The sequence below is a fragment of the Xiphias gladius genome, chromosome 15, assembly GCF_016859285.1.
Source record: "Xiphias gladius isolate SHS-SW01 ecotype Sanya breed wild chromosome 15, ASM1685928v1, whole genome shotgun sequence".
Classification (NCBI taxonomy): domain Eukaryota; kingdom Metazoa; phylum Chordata; class Actinopteri; order Istiophoriformes; family Xiphiidae; genus Xiphias; species Xiphias gladius.
The window spans coordinates 14,098,537-14,121,840 of record NC_053414.1 but is presented as its reverse complement, the minus strand read 5'-3'; the positions used below and the strand labels follow the sequence as shown (position 1 = coordinate 14,121,840).

General features: G+C 40.1%; 2 protein-coding genes across 3 annotated transcripts in view; one reads left to right on the top strand and one right to left on the bottom strand.

Moving 5' to 3' along the window:
• The window catches only part of tet2 (tet methylcytosine dioxygenase 2), a 32,390-nt gene extending 17,156 nt beyond the window's left edge, over nucleotides 1–15,234 (top strand). The window contains exons 2-10 of the mRNA XM_040145946.1: nucleotides 4,064–7,057; nucleotides 7,140–7,230; nucleotides 7,345–7,438; nucleotides 7,548–7,756; nucleotides 9,474–9,624; nucleotides 9,730–9,819; nucleotides 10,105–10,242; nucleotides 10,449–10,803; nucleotides 11,007–15,234. Of these exons, the coding sequence (XP_040001880.1) occupies nucleotides 4,108–7,057; nucleotides 7,140–7,230; nucleotides 7,345–7,438; nucleotides 7,548–7,756; nucleotides 9,474–9,624; nucleotides 9,730–9,819; nucleotides 10,105–10,242; nucleotides 10,449–10,803; nucleotides 11,007–12,361 (5,433 nt within the window). The 5' untranslated portion in view covers nucleotides 4,064–4,107 and the 3' untranslated portion in view covers nucleotides 12,362–15,234. The remainder of the gene's footprint in view (nucleotides 1–4,063; nucleotides 7,058–7,139; nucleotides 7,231–7,344; nucleotides 7,439–7,547; nucleotides 7,757–9,473; nucleotides 9,625–9,729; nucleotides 9,820–10,104; nucleotides 10,243–10,448; nucleotides 10,804–11,006) is intronic.
• Nucleotides 15,235–15,402: 168 nt separating this feature from the next.
• ppa2 (inorganic pyrophosphatase 2) lies at nucleotides 15,403–22,549 on the bottom strand. Of its 2 annotated transcripts, XR_005708855.1 has the most exons (13): nucleotides 22,289–22,549; nucleotides 19,320–19,384; nucleotides 19,139–19,183; nucleotides 19,002–19,055; nucleotides 18,370–18,489; nucleotides 17,943–18,029; nucleotides 17,713–17,839; nucleotides 16,701–16,828; nucleotides 16,444–16,529; nucleotides 16,253–16,322; nucleotides 16,107–16,146; nucleotides 15,889–16,010; nucleotides 15,403–15,581 (listed from the first exon to the last, which is right to left on the bottom strand). XR_005708855.1 is itself a non-coding variant. In XM_040144784.1 (12 exons), exons 1-12 carry the CDS (start codon nucleotides 22,473–22,475, stop codon nucleotides 15,988–15,990), a joined length of 1,032 nt encoding a protein of 343 aa, XP_040000718.1. In that variant the 5' UTR covers nucleotides 22,476–22,549; the 3' UTR covers nucleotides 15,403–15,987. The 2 variants fall into 2 exon arrangements, 1 of the variants encoding a protein (XP_040000718.1); XM_040144784.1 differs by having other exon boundaries at nucleotides 15,403–16,010.
• Nucleotides 22,550–23,304: the final 755 nt, after the last annotated feature.

Sequence of the window (23,304 nt, the reverse complement as noted above, 5' to 3'; positions counted from 1 at the left end):
TTTACATTAACAGGAGGGCTTTGTGGGAATTTAAAGCTGGATCCAATTATGTTTTCAAAGGTTGTATAGCATATTTTTTTGAACTTGACTATAGCAGCCGGCAGTTGTGACCCAAGGCTTCACTCAGGGCTCAAAGACATAATTTTCTTTTTAAGCACACGTACACTGTTTAGCTGACATAATTTCTTAGAACATAAATCAGGAATAGTTATAGTTATAACCACTTCCTTACATGATATATTTGCCCAAATCTTGGAGATACTTGGAATTTTTTTTTTCAACTTACTGGAATTTAATTTTCCTTGATGAACATGTTTTCTTATATTGCTGTTTACCTGAATTGACCTAATTGAAACTGTCCCCCCATTTTGACCAGTAGGCATATAGTGTGAAAAATTATGAGTTATGACAGAATGCCTCATCATATGCCTGCTGTAACTATAGAGGCATTTAACACCTCTAACAGTTGTCACCTTCAATTAAACATATTCAACATTAACGCAAAGGTTTTGAAAACTGACAAATGAATAATGTGAATATGGACTGCTGGTTTTTTTTTTTTTTCTAGGTAGCTGGTATTTATTAATTCATTAGGATCTTGTTATGACCTTTGTTGCATTTGTGAAATGTTTTGGATGAATTAAATTATCGCTAGCTAACTTATTATTTTATAATAAAGTGTGAAAATGAAGGCTGTTAATGGCTGATTAATAACATATGTTGACTTTAAAGTACTAAATATTGTGATCAGCCTGTTGGGTTTCATATTATATTATCATCAAAAGGGGTCATACACTATACCCATCCAAGTTTTACAAATTTCTTTAAGTATTCATAGTAGAAGGTTGTTGTGATTCTGTAGGGTGTTTGTATGTAGGTGGAGAAACCACTATTTAAATTTAGGAAAAAAGGCATCTTCTCTTGTCTTCAACATATGTGGGAAAATAATGCTCAGGGACAAGCACAGCGTGTTTGAAAAGATGGCAGCCCGTATTGCATTTGATATTGATTACCACAAGCTAAATGGAAAATCTTTGTTGAAATCAGTCAAAAAAAACTTAAGCAGTAAACAGATAGAGATGTTTTCAAGATAACAAATAACAGTGGGAGGAGGAAGAGAAACTGAAGTCAATTAATCTGAATGACTGGTTTGTTATATATATTGTATAAGGACATCTAAACTCTTTCATCTCCTGCCAACTGCAAATCTGAATTATCAGTAAAATCAGTTTCTCTCTTCTGCCTTTAATCTCCAAAACTAGCTCTTTTATTTTAACACTGAACACTAAATCTGGGCCCCTCTTGGTGCTCATTGGCTGCCCATTCCTTTAGCATCTGCACGAGAGTCGCTCATAATTATGATGGATTAGACAGCGGCTCTTTGTGCCTGTGCACTGCAATTGTTTTGCAGATGCTGTGGATGTGACCTGCATTAATAATGGAGGGTGGCAGACAGAAATCAATATTCTACTGGAATCACTGGAATCTATTTGCTTTTGGCAGAGAGAGAGCACAGGGAAAGCAAAATGAACCCACAAGAAACCATAAGCTCAGCTTGCTGCTGAACCTTCTGCAGTGATCTCGTTTTCTACACCTCACATTTACTTCCTATTCATATTACTTTGTCACTAGACCTACAGCTCCAAAGTTATAAAATCAAAATCTAGCTCTCTTTCAGCTTAATTTACTTACTTTTTCATCACTTTTTAAAAGTCCAGAAATAGCACTGATGTGCAAAATTGTCGTGTCCTGTGTTGTAAATGCTACACTTAATGCTCAGCTGAAACTAGACAGAAAGACTAATGTAAATTGCCATGTGTAATATTCACCCACATTTTGCAACCAAACTGTTATTTTGAGGTTTGTCAGTTTATCCGTGGAACCAACTTCAACAAGACTTAATTACATTACATTTATTTGGCAGGCGTTTTTGTCAAGCTGAAGAAACATTAAGTATAGAAGTTTATCAGGATGATTAAGTCAGTGTGGGAAACCTTTGTGGGGGTGAGTTTAAATTCTGTGCTCATAACTTCAAGACACAATCTTACAATGCTAGACTGTAGACCTGATTACAAAGGCCTTAAACTTGAGAACTGAAATTATAATTGCATATTTGACATTACAATGTGGTAAGGGTGCGGAATACGACAACAGCTGACAAGCAGCCAACTCTTCCTCCCATCTACCATCTGGGGCATTAACCTTGCATCCTACTGCCTTTAATCAACTGGACTTATGCTTTGTTTACTATATCCTATCTTTTGGTATTATAACTAATGAACCAAATTCAGAAAAAAGTCTGTTCTGTCATTACAATTTTACTCAATATTGCAAGTTACTTGAAACCTGTGCAAAGAAATGTTCCAAACACCTCTGCCCTGGATGGTGCATTTTAAATTGATCATTCCTCCAGCCTCTCTTTTCTATTTCCTCTTAGAACACGTTCCTGGTGTTTCTATTTAAAATGATTGCCATTGTATACTAATGTTTAGAGTACAATGAAGTTGGATATACATAAAGTTCCCTCTATGTTTTTTATGAAAGCAAACTGAACACCAGCTGGTTGATGGACATTTTTGCAACCAGTAGGTTTGTTTTAAAACAGTGTAGTCATAGCAATTTCCTAATATTCCCCCAGTTCTTAACCTGCACAGCAGTTGTATAGGTGATAGTATGAATTTGGGCTATTGTGGTATTTTTGGAATTACTATCCACATACAATAAATAACAGGAAGTGACAGCTTTCAGTTTGAGATAAGCGTCTTCAAAAGGAAACACAAATATTGCCAAGCAGTCCAGATACTGGGCACTAAAAATATTTCCACAAAAATTGGTGTTGATTCAGGACACCCTTTGTTAAGCTGTGTATGTTAAATTCAGAATGGTTACTCACAGTCCACTGTCAGCCATAATAGCCCGGTCATAACCTCTAGTCTGTATTCATCTACTTCCTCACTTTGTACTTGCTATCTGGTCTTCAGCTGGTTGAGGGATGAGGCTAGGGTGACTCTACTTCTATGACAGGTTCGCGTTGCCAGCTGATACACATTCAGTGACAAGCCTAAACACATTCATCCACTGACTTTCCCCCCACTAAGGCCATATTCCAACCTAAAGTAAGGTGTTTGTCAGCAGAGTGTGACAGTAATGGAATCCGTGAAGTTGATGTCAAATGACTAAAAAGGTGGGGCTTCCTGAAAATAATTAACTAGGCTTCAACAGTTTCAGAGACAATTGAAAATTAAAGATGATAATTAGAAACCCTAATATTTAACAATATTTCAGATCTGAAAAGTTTTCAATTCACAATATAGTAGCTTTACAATCCAGTAGCCCCCAGACAAATCTGATAAAGTTCCTGCACACATCTATGTTAAAATAAATCCTCTGGGAGATGCTTTGTCCTATATAATCTTTATTAATAAGGATATACAGTGCATGTCCTACAAGTCCAAATTGGCACATCTAACTTTTGTTTCTAATGAACTTTCTAATTTATTTTAATAATTTCATTTCTTTGCAGAAAAATTATATTTAAATGTTAACTATTATAGATTATTTTGCCTTTATTCTATAATGCAGTGAGTCTGCATGGCATCTATAATTTTACTCACCATTAGTATGCATAATAAGGCATCATAAAGTAGAAGTTTATACAGAAAAAAAAAGAGTAGGCTACACGTGATTAGAAGATGGATTTGGTTCACTTGTGTGAACCACTTGTGTTGGAAGCAAATTGAAACTTTGTCATATTTGTTTGGCTTAGAAAAGTTAACTGTATCCAACTGTGTCTGGGGGTTTGTCATACTATATGTACACTACAAAGTTGACTGGGTGGGTCTTCTTGCTTTTACACTATACTATGTTGACACATGCATGACCAGACCCCAGTGCATCTTCAATGCATAGGGGTGCAACCGCATAAAGAATATTTTTTTGTGAACACTAAAATATCAGCACAGCAGTTTGAATTACATAGTACCTACAAATTACTGTATTTCAAAACATAACTCTGACTAAAGAATGACGTAACCAAACATCTGTCCCATATTCTGCCTTGCAGGACGGACAGAGGGCAGCCCTGTGGATGGACTCTGAGCAGGCCAGATGGAAACAGAACAGGCCAGACATGAGACGGAAGAAAGTCTGATATTAGCACAGTTTGGCACATCTCGCAACATCTCTAACAAATTACAAAATGGAATCCAGTCCTCGGAGGGAGATTCTATGCAGATCACTGGGGATACGAACTGGAACCATTACAAGCTCAGCACAGGTGCCAACTCCATGAAGAGGCACAGGGAGAACTGCAACAGCCCTGCTTCAGGACAGGAGCTTTTCGATCAAGGAGCCTACATGATGAATGGAGAGTTGATGAATGGAGAGTTGAAGCACGCACTTACTGAGCAGTCTTTACTGGTCCACCAGCCAAAAAAACTTAAAGTAAATTCTGAGATCAAAGGAAATGACGACATGAGCTCTGGTTTGGTGGACAACTTTCCTGAGTTGACAAAAGCAACAGAATTTGAATGCAATGCCCCACAGACAGAGACTAAGTTAGACAAGAGGAACTGTAATTTTCCAAATGGTGATATTTTCTATCTACCAAGGAATAAACAAGTTTCGATTCCAAATGGTGCTTTATCACCCCCCTCAACCATAGAAAGCACTCCGGGTGATCTTTTGGAGAAAACTTTGTCTCAGTATTATCCTGAGCAAGTGTCAATTGCACCACAAACATCTGGATCACCACTAGATGCTGTCAATGGTTCACTGGCAAATAAACTGCCCAGTGAAGGTGCTCAACCCCCCTCTTTAACCTCAGGACTGCCCAGTTCAGCTCAGATGCCTGACCCACAGCAACAGCAGCCTGGGGCATCTGGCAATGCTGAAGGAGGCAAAAATTACAACTCTGTCAACTATTTAGTTAATGGATACTGCAACAATTTTGGAGTAGACCACCAGCAGCAACAGCAACAGCAGCGGCCACCTTCTTACTCTGGTCAGGAGCTGTCTCTAGGTCAGCTGCCTGGTATGATCTCACCTACGAATACTGCGAATAGCTCACAGCAGCATCAAAATGGCTCACTGTGTTATCCAGATGATACAAATCCTCAAGGTAAATATGTGAAAGCCAACCAGGAGTTTAACCAGAACTCTTTTCTGGAGCGTGGTGTTTCTCTACAGGCGGCAGAAACAGGTGGATATGGACCCTATGGTCCCAACTCTGGGATACAGAAGATGGTGCAAAGTGAGGGACCCGGGTCTGGTCAGGGTCAGCACCATGGCACTGACAGGGGCCATCAGTATGGAATTCAACCCCAGAAGTTTAACCAAAATGCTGGGAAGCCACGTGGAGCTGACAGTGTGGGACCCATGGGGCCCGGTCTCCAGCAGCCACATCATGCTGGGTTAAAAAATGGGATGGAGAATGCGTCTCAGCAGAGATCATGTTCGAATCCCCACCAGAGAGGCTGGATAGAGCTGAACACTTCACATTCCCAGCAGCAACCAGCTTGTGGCCAGTCATCTCAGGCACAAGAGCAGGACATATGGAGGGGCTTCTCTGCTAAGCCTCAGTCAGAGCAGCAGGCAGCTAACGACCAGGTTCACGGCCAGATGTTGGAGCCAAACCCAGAGCAAAGATTCCAGACACAGGGAGTTTTCACTGATAGCAGCCAGGGTTCTAACAGCTTCCAGCAGCAACAGCAGGACTGTCTCCCAGCAAAAACACGCTGTGCTCCAGCCCAGCACAGCACTGGCCCTGAGTGGCAGCAATCAAATTCTAAAGCACCTCAAATGCAGCAGTCACTACCCCAGAAAATGCCTGAGCAGCATAACTTCTCCCAAAATCAGCAGGCAGACAGCCACTACCACACCCAGATGCAATCAGAACACTTATGTGAAGACCCTGATTTGCAGGATATACTGTCACCTGGGTTTTTAGCAACACAGCAACAACAACAGCACTATCATCTTCAGCGTCCACTGTCCCATCCACCACAATTTGAAGGGCAGCAACTCAAGTCTCCCAATTACAGACCTCACAGTCAGCCTCCACCAGGTCAGCAGCAGCTTCAACCCAGCCAGCCACTTAAAAACATTTCTGCTCAATCCAACAACCAACACATCCAACAAAGTGACCATGCAACATTCATTTACAATAACTCAACAGAATTGCAACAATTACAACAACATCAAAGGCGGTATCCACCAAATTTAGGCAGCAGTAACCTCAAGCAATTTCAACTACAGCAGCCTAACAACCACAGCCACCAGCCCAACCACACAGACTTCCCTCAGACCTCTACGCAGTCACAAGCTCACTTACCACAAGGTGCATTAAACCAACAGGTATCAACACAGATGTATCCTAAAGCTGAACAGCAGCTGAAGACATCATGCACTCAGTTCCAAAGGGGACCTCGACTACCTCTGGGACCTGTAAGTCCCCATGGAGACTTTCAGAGGCATGCAGCCCTGCGTATGCACTTGTTACAAAAGCAGGAGCGCCAGGGCCCTCCTCATCCCCCTCAGAGCACTAGTGACCCCAAACATGGCCTGAGAGCTGTGAAAATGGAAAATGGATCCAGATTTGAGCTGCCCGTTTCACAGCAACAGGAGCAGCCGTTACAGATGCGAGAAGCAGGCATAAGCGGAATACAAGTCAAGCAGGAGAATCAACAATCCTTGTGTGCGCAAAGCAAGAGGCAGGGAAGCATCTTGGCCTCTATGGAACAAAGCCTGAGGCAGTTCCAGCTTTCAACTGTGTTTGAGAAGAAATCCCTTGTCATCAATTCAGCAAATAGAGTCAAGGTGGAATCTTCTGGGCCTGTCACAGTCCTGTCAACCAACACTGACCTTAGTGGAGTGGAATCATCTGCAGCTGCCTCAGCCACTTTAGCTCTAAAAAAACCACATGATTCCACCCCTAAGAAGGAACACCTCCTACAAAGTTTTATGGACTCTCCTATGAAGCTACTGGATACACCTATAAAGAATCTACTGGATACCCCCATGAAAACACAATATGACATTGCATCCTGTCACTGTGTTGGTGAGTCTCATAATGTTGGTTCTGAAACATGATTGATCTTTTGGTATGTAAATATTAATGTATGTTCCTTTATGATATTTAGAACAAATCAGTGAGAAGGATGAAGGCCCATACTACACTCACCTGGGGTCAGCACCTAGTGTTTCTGGTATACGGGAGATGATGGAGAAAAGGTTAACCGCGATTTTTACCTCTTGAAAAAAAATACTGTAAACATGGACTGTGTTACATAACCACTGTGTACTGTTGTACTTGTGTTTACTTTAATGCCTTCATGCTTTTTTAAGGTCTGGTCTAACTGGTCGTGCCATCAGGATTGAGAAAGTAATATACACCGGCAAGGAAGGAAAAAGTACACAGGGGTGCCCCATAGCCAAATGGGTAAGAACTATTTTTGTATATTTAATTTGAGAAGTAGGTAAATCAGCTGCCCTTGTATTTGCCTCAAATATCTGCATGTGAAAATATTGTAATACTTGTGATGTTTCAGGTGATTCGTCGATCCAGCGTAGAAGAAAAGCTACTGGTGCTTGTGCGAGAACGTACTGGTCACACGTGTGAGACAGCCTGTATCATTGTGGTAATCCTGGTCTGGGAGGGCATCCTGCCCAGCCTGGCTGACCGCCTCTACCTCGAGCTAAGTGAAACTCTAACAAAGCATGGAGCCCTCACCCAGAGACGTTGTGCTCTCAATGAGGAGTAAGTGGCTGAACCAGAGAACTAAAATCTGGCCAAGTGGGATACAGCATTTTTTAAGTCTAACACAAGAGTGTTAAAATATAATATAATACATACACACACATATATATATAAAGTGCTATTCAGAAAGTATTCAGACTCCTTCCCTTTTTTCACATTATTATGTTGCAGCCTTATGCTAAACTAGTTCAAATTATCAGTCCCTCATCAGTCTACACTCAATATCCCCATCATAACAAAGTGAAATTTAGAAATTGTAATACAACATTTAGTCTTCTTGGGTATCACGTGACAAGCTTTGCACACCTGGATCTGGGGATTTTCTGCCGTTCTTCTCTGCAAATCCTCTCAAGCTGTCAGGTTGGATGGGGACCATCGGTGGGCAGCCATTTCCAGGTCTCTCCAGAGCTTTTCGATTGTGTAAAAGTCAGGGCTTGGGCTGGGCCACTCAAGGACATTCAAAGAGTCATCCCTAAGCCACTCCTGCATTGTCTTGGCTGTGTGCTTAGGGTCATTATCCTGTTAGAAGGTCAACCTTCAGCCCAGTCTGAGGGCCTGAGCACTCTGGACCAGGTTTTCATTAAGGATATCTGTGTGCTTTGTTCCGTTGACCTTTCCCTCAACTCTGACCAGTCTCCCTGCCCCTGCTGCTGAAAAACACCCCCACAGCATAATGATGCCACAACCATGCTTCACCATTGGGATGATATTGGGCAGGTGATGAGCGTTGTCTGGTTTCATCCAGACATGATGCTTAGAATTGGGGGCAAACAGTTCAATCATGGTTTAATCGGACCGGAGAATCTTGTTTCTCACAGTCTGAGTCCTTTAGGCACGTTTTTGCAAACTCCAAGCGGCTTTCATATGTCTTTCACTAAGGAGAGGCTTCTGTCTGGCCACTCTGCCATAAAGCCAGATCGGTGTAGTGCTCCAGTGATGGTTGTCCTTCTGGATGTTTCTCCCATCTCCACACAGGATCTCAGGAGATCAGCCAGTGTGACAATCAGGTTCTTGGTCACCTCTCTTACCAAAGGCCCTACTCCCCCAACTGATCAGTCAGGCTGGTTGGGTGCCTAGTTGAAGAATCTTCAGGCCACTGTGCTCTTGGGAAACTTTGATGCAGCAGAATTTTTTGTAGCCTTTCCCAGATATGTGCCTTAACACATTCCTCACTTTGAGGTCTGGAGGCAGTTCTTTCTACCTCATGGCTTGGTTTGTACACTGATATGCATTGTCAGCTGTGAGACCTTATATAGACAGGTGTGTGCCTTTCCAAATCGTGTCCTATCAATTGAATTTACCACAGGTTGACTCCAATCAAGGTGCAGAAACATCTCAAAGATGATAAAGAGAAAGCTAAATTTCAAGTGTTATAGAAAAGGGTCCGAGTACTTATGTCAATGTGATATTTCAGTTATTTCTTTTTAATACATTTGCAAAAAATAGATAAAATTCTGTTTTCGTTTTGTCATTATGGGGTTTTGAGTGTAGATTGCTTAGGGGAAAAAAAAAAGAATTTAAATGATTTGAGCATAAGACTGAAACATTAAAAAATGTAACAAAATAAAGAAAGGAATGTTTGGTTCTTTGTTCTTACTTGTTACTTTGCAGCAAGTCAAAGGGTACCAATTCCCAATTTGATCCTGAATCCTCAGTTTTTGTTACCATTGAACCTCGCCAAAATTACCCATTTTGATTTTCTGTCTTCCCCCTTCAGGAGGACCTGTGCATGCCAGGGGTTAGATCCTGATGCATGTGGAGCATCTTTCTCTTTTGGCTGCTCTTGGAGCATGTACTACAATGGCTGCAAGTTTGCCCGGAGCAAAATCCCAAGAAAATTCAAGCTACTAGGAGATGACGTGAAAGAGGTATTTCATGGAGATATTACAATATTAGTCTTAATGTGCACCATGGTTACGTTAATATAACATGTTAATTAAAGTAACTTTCTATTGCCAATTTTTGCCTTACAGGAAGAGAAACTGGAGTACAACTTTCAAAATTTGGCAACCTTATTGGCTCCCTTGTATAAAACTTTGGCACCTGAAGCTTATGGAAACCAGGTGAGTATATGTGGACATTGTAAAGACTGCTTGTCTATCCAAATCTACATCCTAATAATTTATTATAACTAAAAAATATAGAATGAAAATGTCCTGTTTCTCAAAGGTATTGGTTTTCAGATCAAAACTAAACGAAGCAGGGTTTTAAGACACAATGTATAACATATAAGTGATGTAGCTTGCATGCAGGAATTCATTACCAACAATAAGTATATAAGTATATTGTTTAATAACGTTCAGAAAATTTTAATATTCAAAGTTACCTCTCGTCGTTCCTGGACACAGGTGGAACATGAACACAGGGCACCAGATTGCCGTCTGGGGGTCAAGGAGGGCCGTCCCTTCTCTGGGGTTACTGCTTGCCTGGACTTCTGTGCCCATGCTCACAGAGACCTCCACAACATGCAAGGCGGCAGCACTGTGGTAAGCAGAGTCTGGGAAACTTTCTAAGTATCTTGTATTTTTTTGAAGACGGAATAGATACTGACACTAAAAATGCACATCGAGCTTTGCATTAATGTCCCATCGAAACATGGCTTTGGAACAGATATTTGAATAACAATAGTAACTTGTTATTTAAGGTCTCTGACATTCTCACAAAACGTATTTAACTCACCCTGTTTTTCCAGGTGTGTACATTAACAAGGGAGGATAACCGAGAGATTGGAAAGATACCAGAGGATGAGCAGCTCCATGTCCTGCCTCTTTATAAGACTTCCAACACAGACGAATTTGGCAGTGAGGAGGGTCAGCAAGAGAAAATCCAGTCAGGCGCCATCCAAGTCCTCAGTGCCTTCCGACGCCAGGTGCGCATGCTTGCAGAGCCCGCCAAGTCTTGCCGGCAAAAGAAGCTGGATGCTAAGAAGGCAGCGGCCAACAAGAATGCAATGCTGGACAGCTCTAATGATAAGGCAGAGAAGGCCCTCCTGGCCAAGTCAAAAGTTGGCACTTACGAGAATACCACTCACAGCACTCCCTTGGCAGGTAGCGTAACATTTATTCTGACACATTTTATAAATTGCATATTAAAAACTTTATATCTTTGTAGGGATATATTGCCAATATACTAAATTAACACTGAAAAACCCAGGAGCAATTAATTGACAAAAAGTGATACGATTGGAGGTTTGTTTATTTATTTTTTTCTACTGCTTAGCCCTTTATCTTTTGGGGGTTTTATTTTCTAGGACCTATTCAAGGTGCTGTGGGAGCAACCCTACAGCCAGGTCAGCCAACACATCCCCAACTACAGCAACAACAGCACCAGAGCATTCTTCCCCCTTATCCTGGATCAACACATGCAGCCAGCTACCACAGGTTCCCTAACCATCCTGGATCTTTTCCAAGCACTTCCAAGCCAGGCAGCATGTATCCCCCTCAGCCACCAACACCAACCAGCCCTTATCCCTCCCCACTCCATGTACCAAACTCTTACATTAATGGATCAAATCGTCCATACCCAGGTTATCAATGTAATGGAGGAATGCCCCTTGACAATTACCATGCATATTATGCTTCGAACCCAAAGCACCTGGACATGTATCGACAACAGCGGCCAGCGCTTTACACAGAACAGCAGTACGGTGTACATCAACGTTATGAGGTCAATTATCCCCCGAGGTACAGTGAGCCAGGTTTGCAGGTCAATGGTTACAATGCCATCAGCATGAGGCCAGTTCACCCCATGAGACCGTACGCCCCCTATGGTCCTAATGGAGCCTCAGAACCCCAGTTTATGGACCCCCTCTCAAGAGCACCCTCAGCTCATGGAGGTCTTGACTATACAGCTGCTGTGAGCAAAGGCAATCAGTTTGGAGGATACCCAAATCCATACCTCTCTCGGAGCCCTCAAATCTTACCCCCTGGCAAAGATCCTTTCCATATGCAAATCAAGACAGAGATGGGCATGGCTGGCCCACAGATGCGTTCTTCTCAGTTAAGTGGTGGGTGTTTAAACCCTGAGACACAGCCAGAGTTAGGTCTGGCTAATGGAAGCTTCATGGGCTCTGGTATTAAGCAAGAGCCTGGAACACCACAAATACCCACTACACCACAAAAGCCTGAGATGTGGTCAGACAATGAGCACAACTTCTTGGACCCTGATATTGGTGGTGTGGCAGTGGCACCTAGCCACGGCTCAGTCCTCATTGAGTGTGCTAAACGGGAGCTCCACGCCACAACACCCCTTAAAAACCCAGACCGCAACCACCCAACTCGCATCTCCTTGGTTTTCTACCAGCACAAAAATATGAATGAGGCCAAGCATGGCTTAGCGCTATGGGAAGCCAAGATGGCAGAGAAGGCTCGAGAGAAGGAGGAAGATGCCGAGAGGAATGGTGGTGAGGGGACACCTAGCAAGGGCAGCAGGAAGGGGGTGAAGCGGGAGCATCCGGAGTCATCAGAAACCACCGGGGAGCCTCCTTACAAGCGTTTTATTCAGGCACTATTGGAGGGATCCTTGTCATGCACAACAAACACCTATGTCAGTACATCTCCATACGCCTTCACCAAGGTCACAGGGCCTTACAGTCAGTTTGTGTAGAAAACACCCATGATGAAGAAAATTGAAGGTGCTTTATTTATCACAAACAAAGACCACAAGCGCAACTGGGCTCATCTAAACACTCCTTCCTATCTGTAAGGTTAACAACAGCGTTGCATAGAAAAAGGAACCTGTGATCAGATGAGATAAAAATCACCTTTTACATCAGGTCTTTCACCTCTTTAACAATCAAGCTTTACAAGTTGACGCTACCGAGGATGTATTTATTTTTGTTTGGTAACTTTTGCAAGATACACACTGTCAAAATCTCTGGTGCTTCTAGTCTGATACATAAGAACCTATTTTTACTGGAAACAAAGTTTCTTTTTCGGTGGCTTTATTTTTCTTACACAAAATTTGGAGATGTAATCTTGGCATAAATAACTGACTTTCTAAATGACAACATTCACGGTGCTAAAGTGTGTGCTTATTACCATTTTTTAAAATTCAAATGCCTTCACACTATAACCATAACACACTCTATGAGTGACACACAGTGACACACTGAAAATATTATCCCACTGTTAAATTATCAGCATCATAATGGTTTTTGGCAAGTTAGTGTTTCTTAAAGCACTTTTTGATAATAAGAGTAAAATGTTTTGGAAATACCGTTAAATCATAAAATCTGGTTATAATGTATTGCTGCAGTGACAGTAATGAATTTCCTAGCATCAGTAAACTGATGAATTTATATCAGAGGGTTGTATGAGCAATCCATGAAACAATTTTGAGTTCATGCAAAAAGATTTTTTAAAAACTATCATTGTGTTGGTGCTTCTTTCACTTTCCTATGTCATTTATACTGTAAATTGAGCCATTCTAATGGTGCATTTTTAACATTATGACGAAAAAAAAAAAATCTATGTTTGTGTTATTTTAGTTTTTTCCAGGAGTACTATGTTGTCAGCGACTGTTTTTAATGTTCCTTACTGTAGGTTCATTGAACAAACCTGGATTGTGAATATTACATGTAGTTTTATGTCTGTTGTGCTTAGTAAATGTGCTTTTATACACTGAGGAACACGAAACAGGGTAAGCTCAGTGTCAGTTTCAGAGGGCAGCTGGCTTGCTGTGGGGTCTTTAATTAATGTAATGTAACTGTAAGATAAACAGGTGAGATTTGTACAGTAAATTAATTTCCCTTTTTGGAATTACTGTTATAGATTTTGTGTTGTAAAGAATGCTAACAGCCTATTTCATTGTCTTTCTTTGGGTTTTATTTCATAAGGTGCTATCCAACCTACTAGAAACATACAATGTGAGACTCTTTGGGCAGTGAGAAGGCTTTTAAATAATGTACAGTACAAACCTGTCATATACCTCAAAACTAGTTTGGCAATAGGATTATAACATTTTTCTTTCTTCCTTTGTATATTACTTTCAAAATGTTAATAACAGTCAAACTTCAGGCCACCAAAAGGCATAAAAGTTCATTTCTTACTTTCTTATCAATCCCATAGAAAGTATTACTTGAACTTGAGACTTTGATGTTACTGTAAAATCAGGGACATTTTCAACTAATCTTGTGTACATGTTCATCGCCTGTATTCATCTTGTCAGTTTCCATTCAGGGACTTGCCATTGCATCCTGAATCCCAATATAATTCTTCTCTACTACACTTCACATGGACAAAAAATATTTTGTGAGGAAACAGATACTTTCCTGCAAATCTTTACTTATATTTTAGCTAGTAGGATGGTGGTAATCTTTAAAAAAGTAATTTGAACATTTATGCACTGAGTTGATTAAAGGGAAAGTATGATATTGACGAAGTAAAAAGCAATCTATTTGCTTTTGTTATGAGGCAAGACCAGGGCAGTGATTAACGTAGTTACACATCTTTGTGCCCATGTATAGTTAAATTTATTTATAACCACTAAGCAATTGTATAATGATTTTTCTTCCCTGTCTATCTGATTTAATTAATGCCATATATAATGGAATGACTGTCATGTTACAGTAACAACTCACCCCACTCTTAAACATATTCATTTTCTGAAAGCACTTCATTTTTTTCAGGAAAATAAAATATGTAATTAAGAATTGCAAAACATTTTATTTAAACAGATTGTAAATGTGTTTAAAAAAATAAATAAATAAATTATGTCACAGTGTACATACCAAGAATTTGTATTGCAGGAATACAACTCATTCTTTGATGTTGATGTAGTTTCTTGTTCTGTCAAACTGACCCACAGCTTCTCTATCAGCAATCCTCATCATATCTTAAAATATTCTTTTGACTCTTTCAGGTTAAAAGAAAGATCATGGTTAGATTATCCAGGAAGTCTTTGTAAATATTATGCTCACTGTCACAGCAAATGTTTACAGTTATAGTATCCTGTTAGCTCAGACATTAGAAGTTCTAGTTTGTTTCTTTTTTTTTCTTCTTTATTTTTAAAAAACTGTTCCAGTTTTGTAAAATAAATCTACATCAAAAAAATGTTGAATTTCATTGTACAGGACCCAGCTACAGTAGCAGGTTGTGGTTGAGAAAGCCGTGGTGTCTAAGATATAGCGGGTTACAAGCATAGCCATACTTGAAGATGCTTCAGAGTGTTTCTGAGTGAGTCAACATTACTTGAATGACTTTCTGGGCTTAACTAGCGCACTATATGTGCTCAGCTCGAAGGTTAAGCTAGCAGTTGATACACATTTGGTTTTTTTGCAGTTAGACACTAAAGGTATAAAAAATGTGCAACTTTTTGCCTGTCATTTTATTTTTTAAGGCTTTCCTAGTTCTCCTGAAGTTTGGTATGCTACAAAAAATGGATTTAAGGATGGGTATTGATACTGTAAGTATTGTAATGTACTGAATGCAGTTTATTTGAAAGCTGTTTATTATATCATTCCTGATATTGCTGAGATGTGGGTGTTTTTTTTTTTTAAATAAAAATTATATTTATTTAAAGCAATCTGATTTGTTACTTCAAGTTAATACTAATATCTAAATTCTGTGCTTTATTATCCACATGTTGAAGCTTTTAAATGTGTAATTACGGATGAAACTGTGAAGAGCTCTTGTCATGTTCACACCTTAATTTTATTATTTTGCAAACAAGAAGAAATTGTTTAAACGTTACAAACAAATTTACATTGTATTTGTGGTTGCAAGTACAAACTGATTACAGTCTTAAAGGCAAATTAGAGCATATCAGCATGACTTTCAGTCCTGTACAGTACAAGGCTGGACCTGGACATTGGCTGCCAAAAATACTGCAATACATATAAAAATGTAATTTACAATTTAATAAAATTAAATAGAAAGGAGACCAATATTTTTGTGATTAACCTCTAAATTAGAATTGCTGTGAACAGCAATAAATCAATCTGGTGTCCAACATGACACCCAAAATCACATCTTGCTTCTGGCTTTTTACTTAGCATAACAAAAGTACAGATCTTCGTTGGCTCACACTATCAATGTACTGGGTATAATCCTTCTCTTTCCTTTTTCTTTTTGAACATATTATTGGATGGTAAATGCAGATTGCACTTTATACAGATGAGAACAAGTCCTTACCAAAAATAAATCCACCTGTGTGCGAAAAATGCAGCAATATTGGTACAGCTTCAAAGGATGTTAGGAGTTTTTTGCTGGTTTCCAAATTGTCTTTGCTGCTCAGACAAAATGCCACTTGTCCACTGTACAAGAAAAGAATTACATAAAAATTTAAGCATTAAACCCTATAACAACTTAAATTCTCCAAATTTAGCGTGAGTCACTCACTATTTACTTACCCTCTGAAGACACAGGATGTGGGCTACCAAATGCTGGGGCCTGAGGAGTCACAAAATACACATGAAAATTACTAAACATAACCCTCGTACAGTTTTATATGCTATTATAGTGTTTGCTATCACAAACAGCATATGGAACTTCTCACCGACTGGACCACATCTCTGGCCTCATCGGCACTGCATTTCATAGGGCTCTCACAGCAAGAGATATTTTTGCTGAACAAAGAGGAATTATTCAAAATAAAAAGTCAGTACTGTTAATGACACTTACATAGCCAATTCATTTGTTCACCACACACATACACACTGCAGAGGCCTCACATCCCAACCAACTTACCATTCAATCCCTCCACTATTTGTCTGCTTCTGCACTAGTGCCCTCCAGTGCTCATGGGTGGACTTAATGATCTCAACTGCAAAGTCCTATAAAAAGAACAAAGAACATCGGAGAAGACAACATCATTTGGATTTCTTAGGGAGCAATCCATTTCAGCCAATTCAGTTTTAACCACTTAAACCAGAGTGGACCGCAGCCCCTCGTATACCAACTGTCATGGCTTATCTGTGTATGTAGTATTACAAAGGTCTCAGTACCTTGTCTTTAAATTGTCCACTGAAACCAAAGTCGTTCTCAGGCTTTCCGTCAGGCACCTTATATTTCCTAAACCAGTCGACGGTTGCCTCTAAATGACCGGGTCGGCTCTTGCGGACATCCTCTATGCCTTTGGACACAAACGCATTAAACAGAATAAGAGCAGAGGGACCAGGATTTGCAGCTTGTTTGGTATGATTAGATATGAAACTGTATTCCATTTACACATGGCATTAGGTATATATCTTAACAAAAAATTAGAATATGTTATATATGTATGTATTTCTGAAGGAAATTTAGAGAATTGTGCTGCAAATAGTGGTGGTGATTACATATGACTGAGCTTGTAATACATTTATAGTGGGTCACAAAAGGTAGCACTGCTCCGATACAACAACATAAGGACAAGGTTGCTGCTGATGTAAACAATGCAGGCTTAAAAATGTTCAGAAACGGAATTTGAAAATGACGTATGACGAAAAAAATGCATTCAACATGAATGATACACCTTAAGGATACAAACAATATGTTTTGGAGAGAAACGTTTACCGTAAACAAAACCATGTTGACAATAAGAATTCCACAGGGTACGTTTCTAGGTTTGCATTTAAACAACAGACATCTAGTCTGAAGTTACTGTCTGAGCTGCCAACCATCTAAAAGGATTTCCGTGTTGGATCTGCAAATTATTCTCTCCAAATTCAATCACTTGGATGCAGTGCAGGTACACTGATACCTTATTCATAATATGAGGTCAAATGCAGGTCTGATAAATTGTGGAGACTGGCTGGGCGGCTAATCTTAAAAGGCTGTGCATTACTTCCATTGACACATGTATGTTATTATAAACCTTCACCTTTGTACTCGATGTCTTGTTTTGCAAATTCCAGGTAAAATTCTAATTTCCATAACTTATAATCATGCCAGGTTCACTGTACTTAATTTCTTCAGGGTAGAGAATAGATCAGTGTAAGGCAGTTTCTAGATGATGACTGTTGCTATGATAACACCCACTATTAAGGTTTCTGGCATCCGGGTCCTTAGCATTGATAGCAATGACCTTCCAGTCCATTTCTCCCTCGTCGATCATGGCCAAGATGCCGAGCACTTTCACTTGGATCACCTGACCTGGAAAGCACACCTGAGCAGGCCAACAAAGTACAAATAAAGGGTCAATCAATTAACCAAACAATACCAAAAGTAATCTTTGAAAAGTATATGTAAAGTAACTAAAGCAGTCTTACCTGGGTGCCAATGTCACAAACATCAATGGGATCATTATCACCGCAACACTTGGTCTCCGTGTCTGTGTGATTTGGGTCCTCCCATGTCTTTTCCAGGGAACAGTTCAAAAACATGTAAGAAATCTATTTTTCTAAAATATGTTTAAAAAAAAAAACTAACTGAGTGAATGAGTGAATAAAAAGGATCACTTCCTAATGCACTGAAAAGCTTAAAAACACCGGACTAAATTGTGAGCATCAATTATGAAATGCAATGAGCACTGAATTAAATTCATCACAAGGCGTTTAAATTGCTGTATTGTTATTTGTCAGCTGCTGACAAGGATCGAAATAAACACAGCATGGGGATGGTGGACGTAGAGTATACACAAAACTAAAAACTCTCAATGAACTGAGCTCTATTGTATCCCAGACCCATTTTCCTCACCTGTGGTAGTGCCCCATAATTCCAAATGTAACCTTTATGGGGAAATATATTGGCAACATATCGGAGCTTGCCTTTCTTTACATCTTGTTTGATCGGATTCAGCGGTTCCTTTGTTGCAATCTGGAAAGTGAAGCAATTGTGAAAGCATACGCAGGTCTATGTATTTATGTGTGAGTGCATACGTGATTTAACACTCAGTGTCTCAGATTCTGGCTACTGCTATGCTAGCTAGCTAAATAACAGTAGCTTCAGGCTACGGGTACGCTAACTGGTATGTGAAACATTTTGGTTCTTTGCGAGTTAGCTGTGCAATGTCACAACTGGTATCGTCAGTTGAGGGGTTCATCTACTAATACATAAAATAGCTTCAGAGTACCGCTATGCTAGGTCATTTATAATCCAAAATACACTCTTGGGAAATGTATAATGGAGCATCACTGAGTGAAAGTTGACATACCAGTCAGTGCATAACTACGGTGTTAATACTTAAACATTTCAATTTGAGACAGCCTTTACTGAAGTAGTAGTAGTAGTGGCAGAAGTGTAATAATTAAATTATTTATTTTTAAAAAAAGTGAGATTCTGTATCTATAGCCTGTATATAGATGTGGATATACTGTCTCTAAACTTACCTCCATTTTAGCATTTGACCATCGAGGTACCTCCACAACCATGTTAAAGAGCACCTGAAAGTAAAGAAGACAGCTGTATACAGTTCATGCGGGGGTAAAAGTAAAAAATGACATAAAACATTTGAATTTGACACTACCTCATTCTCATCACGCCTGGCTTTTTTAGTTGGCACAGCATTGTCCTGTTGAAAGGAAGAAAATTAGCTGCTAGTTCGACTATTATGTTTTTGTAGTTCATTTGATAGCTAAAAAGTATTCATGACTTTTCTGCGGCAGTTATCACACAGAAACTAAAATCTCCACTGTCGCAAGACCTACCTGTTCTGTGTCCGCTAGAAGTGGAATATCATGGAATGGTGAAATGTATTTCCCTTCAGAGGTTTCTAAGAAAAAAAAAAAAAAAAAACACGAGTAAAAATACAAAACAAACCCTCTGTTCACATACACACAAGGCACCATGAAATCCCAGAAGACTGTTCATTGTAAGTACAATGATTATACCACAGATAGAAATGGCTTAATCTCTGGTCAGTATAGTTCTTAGTGTCAGGTTTGTCTTTAAAATGTCTAGATTTGTGACAACAACGTCAAGTTAAGCAAAAGTGTACATAGCTAATGGCAAGATAAGCAAAAGTGTTTGGATTTTGGCTAATTGACTAATATTTCACAGAGAGGATTCTTAAAATTTTGCTTTGGATTCAGTGCATGTTATCCCAAATACAGCTTTTTTGACTTAAAATTTTGACTTAAGACTAAAGATGTTGCTCTAAACCACAAAACAACATTTCAAGTTAAGTATGAAAGAAACCAAAAAAAAAAACTCAAGGACCGTTTACAAGCTTCTTCCAGCGCTTTCAGTCACATCTCATGGTCTTCCATGGCAGAGGGAGTTTGCATGATTGTCACTGAGACAGCTCAGACTTATAAGGACACTGAAATATCTCCATGACAACTGAGCCAACTACATCCACTATGGAAGAGTGTGAAGATGCATTTGAAAGCGCTGGAAAAAGATACTTAGTTGAGGTTTTTCTGTCAAACATTACATTTCTTGGTGAGTCTCAGGTAGTTGTGTACTATCAGTCACAAATAGTGTCAGGGCTCATTAAAAAAAAAAAAAAACTCACTGTTGATTTATTTATTGACTAATTATGCTGAGCATCATTTCCACATTGCTAATGTTTTCTCAGACGTTATCAACCCCTCATTTGCTTATATAAAAGGGGTATTTCAGCAATTTATTACTGCACTCTCATTAAGTCACAAGAATCTGATTAAAGGAGGAAAGGTCAAAACTGAAGCCGCAGAGGCCAAAATATCCCAACTTCTAAAGTCCCTAGCATGGGTCAAGTTCCAAAACTGCTGGATCCTAATCTTGCATATTTTATTAAAAGTTTCTCTGCCTGATATAAGCAAGTCCCCGGTAACAGTGGTGGACTCTGAAGCAATTTTGGTGTAGTGGCTGCACTGGGTTACTACAGCTAACACTTTCGTGATGCACACTGGGCCAAAAAGCATCCCCCCCCCCCCGCCCCACACGCAATCGCTGGAAATGAGGCAGCTGTAAAACAGTGCGTGCATTTTTTTGTGTGAGCATCACAAACTCCTGAAGATGAATATTTTCATTATAGAATTTGATCCATTTGGTCCAGTAACATGTGGAAAGTCTAGACGAGCCGTTTGATTAAATTATTTTATCCCATTCATGTATGCGGGGAGCCAACAGGAAGTCAGCTGGCTCGGGCTTTGGAAGTCTCAGACAGACATGCTCTCAGCTGGCTCAACTGGAGAAGGACTCTGGTGCTGTCTTTAAGCCATGTATGAAAACACCAGCCATCATAGTGAGATAAAAAAAATTACCATCACAACATTCAATACTGCGATATTTGATAAACCAATACTGTTTGGCTAGTGCTGCGAGTGCTGCCTTGCTATCATGGCTGGATTAACCTCCCTAGAGGCCCCGGTGAAAAAGATTGTTGTTGGGCTACTATTGATCCTCACTATATGTGGCATTGTCATTATTTCTCTAAGCCCAGAAACCAACCAGTACTGCAATTATTAATTGTTTAGTCCACTGACAGAAATTTTATCTGCAACAATTGTGATGATTGATTAATCCTTTAAGTAATTTTAAAGCAAAAAAAAATAAAAAAAATAAAAATACTGGTACCAGCTTCTCAAATATGAATATTTGCCAGTTTCCCTACTTTTCTACAACAGTAAACTCCAATTCTTTGGGTTTTGAGTGTTGGTCAGACAACAAAAGCAATTTCAATATGGTAGCTTCGGCTTCAGCCAACAATGATGAATTTTACACTTTTTTCTGACATGTGAAAGACTAAACAATCAATTGATTATTTAAAAAATAATTGCCAAATGTATTGGTAATTAAAGTAATTGCTGTTTACAACCTTACAGTACTTCTGTGATGGAGGTTTTCTGTGTTGATGACTTGACACGCAGAGAAAAAAGGAGGCAGTTTTAAGAAATGCTTTACAACAAACAACCAAACTACACACTTAAACAGTTAAGGTCTTAAACTAGATTTAGCCGCTGGCTCGCCGTACATGACAGAGGATCCGTCAGAGTTGATACTGCGCCTCCAGTGATGCAAATTTCCAACAAAGTTGCGATTAATCAAATTATGTAGACCCAAATGATGAAGAGTAAGCCTGGGGCACCTGGGCAGTCGCCCGCTTTGCCCGGTTGGTAATCCAGCCTTGATCACTAGCATTACTAGTTGACGAAAACTAAATAAGAATTACTGAAATCTCCTGTGGTTAATTTGATTATACAAAAGAGTGATCATCATCATCACTTGTTGCATCACAATTCAATAAGTTTAACTTCATATGATATGTGGGACTGAATTTAACCACTGCTGCTGGGAAAATACCAGTGTTTCTCTTTCTGTGATGGTTTGTGTGTGTGTGTGTTTGTGTGTGTGTGTGTGTGTGTGTGTGTGTGTGTGTGTGTGTGTGGGGAGGGGGGGTGGTATATGTCCACGTGACCGCCCAACAGGAAGAGAAACCATGTGACCAAAAAAAAAAAAAAAAAAAAAGCCGGGGACTGACAGGAGCAGGGTTTCGGCTCCAAAGCTAAGTGGTAAATGTACCACATGCCACCAAAACCCCCTGCGCGTTCATCCCAAAAGGTCAAACGTTAACCTTGACCCGGAGCGCAGTGGTTACCTGTCAGGCACGGGGCCACGTTACTAAAGCGTTGGACCAGGAAATGCAGGGCGATAAACAGGGCTTCTCCCGCTCCCGCGCACGTTAACTTACTAAAATAAATCCGGTAGTCGGGAGAGTTGGGGTGTCCTCGCTCCTCCGTTTGATAGTGCATCGCTTTTCTCAAATAACACAGACCTGCTCGTGTCAGGACTGGGTTTCGGGAAGCGGCAGGCGGGCCCAAAACAGTCACCAGGCCGCCGAGCGAAGAGCGCAGCAGGAGCAGCAGCGGCGGTCTCATTGCGGACGCTTCGCCTCGCCTCGGTTCCTGCTTCCCGTCCGCCACCTCCGCCGCATCCAGAGCAGTCAAGCCCGCCAGGGTGAAACCGGCACTTCCGATCAGCGCTTTTTCAAAAAATAAAAGCAGGGGCTGTGGCAAGTCATTGGAAAAGTCTATGGAAAAAAAATCTAACTTAGATTTTAATGTAAGCGCTAATGGAAAATATAATAGTGCAGATTGGTCATTTAAAAAAAAAAAAAAAGGCTTTTATTCCCTTGGGAACATTAGAGATCATCACATGCGTAGCGATTTGCCAGTAACTTGTGTACAAAATGGACATTTTTGTTTGAGGTTGGCGCTGTAAGAAAGCTCCTGGTGTATCCGAAATGGAAAGGGTTCATTTCTGGATGACTGAATGTGTGATGTGAATTACGCTCCTGTCTGTCCATTCAGTTTTGGTGTGTCTTTTGATCGTGTGAGCTCTTTTGCCCCGACACCTGGCGCTATAGGCCTGGAGGAGAGGTGATCGCAGTGACTAAAACATGTATGAGACATAAAAATATGTTTTATACCAATATTTTTTATTCAATATTCCGAATGTTTCAGTAACAGCTTCTGGTATGTGACACTACATCTCAACAGGCTACTTGTTCTGATCAGAGAATCGTTGTAACTGGAAGTGAGTGAGGTTTTTTTCGACGCCGACTTGACGATTCCTGCGTCGCACGCTTTTGGTCCCCGTGTAGCAGCTTTATTTTACCGCCACCTAGCTGATCTCCCCCGTTCCCCCCGGAGGATGACTGACATAGAAAAACACATTAATCACGATCATCGACTTTTTCCTTTCCTT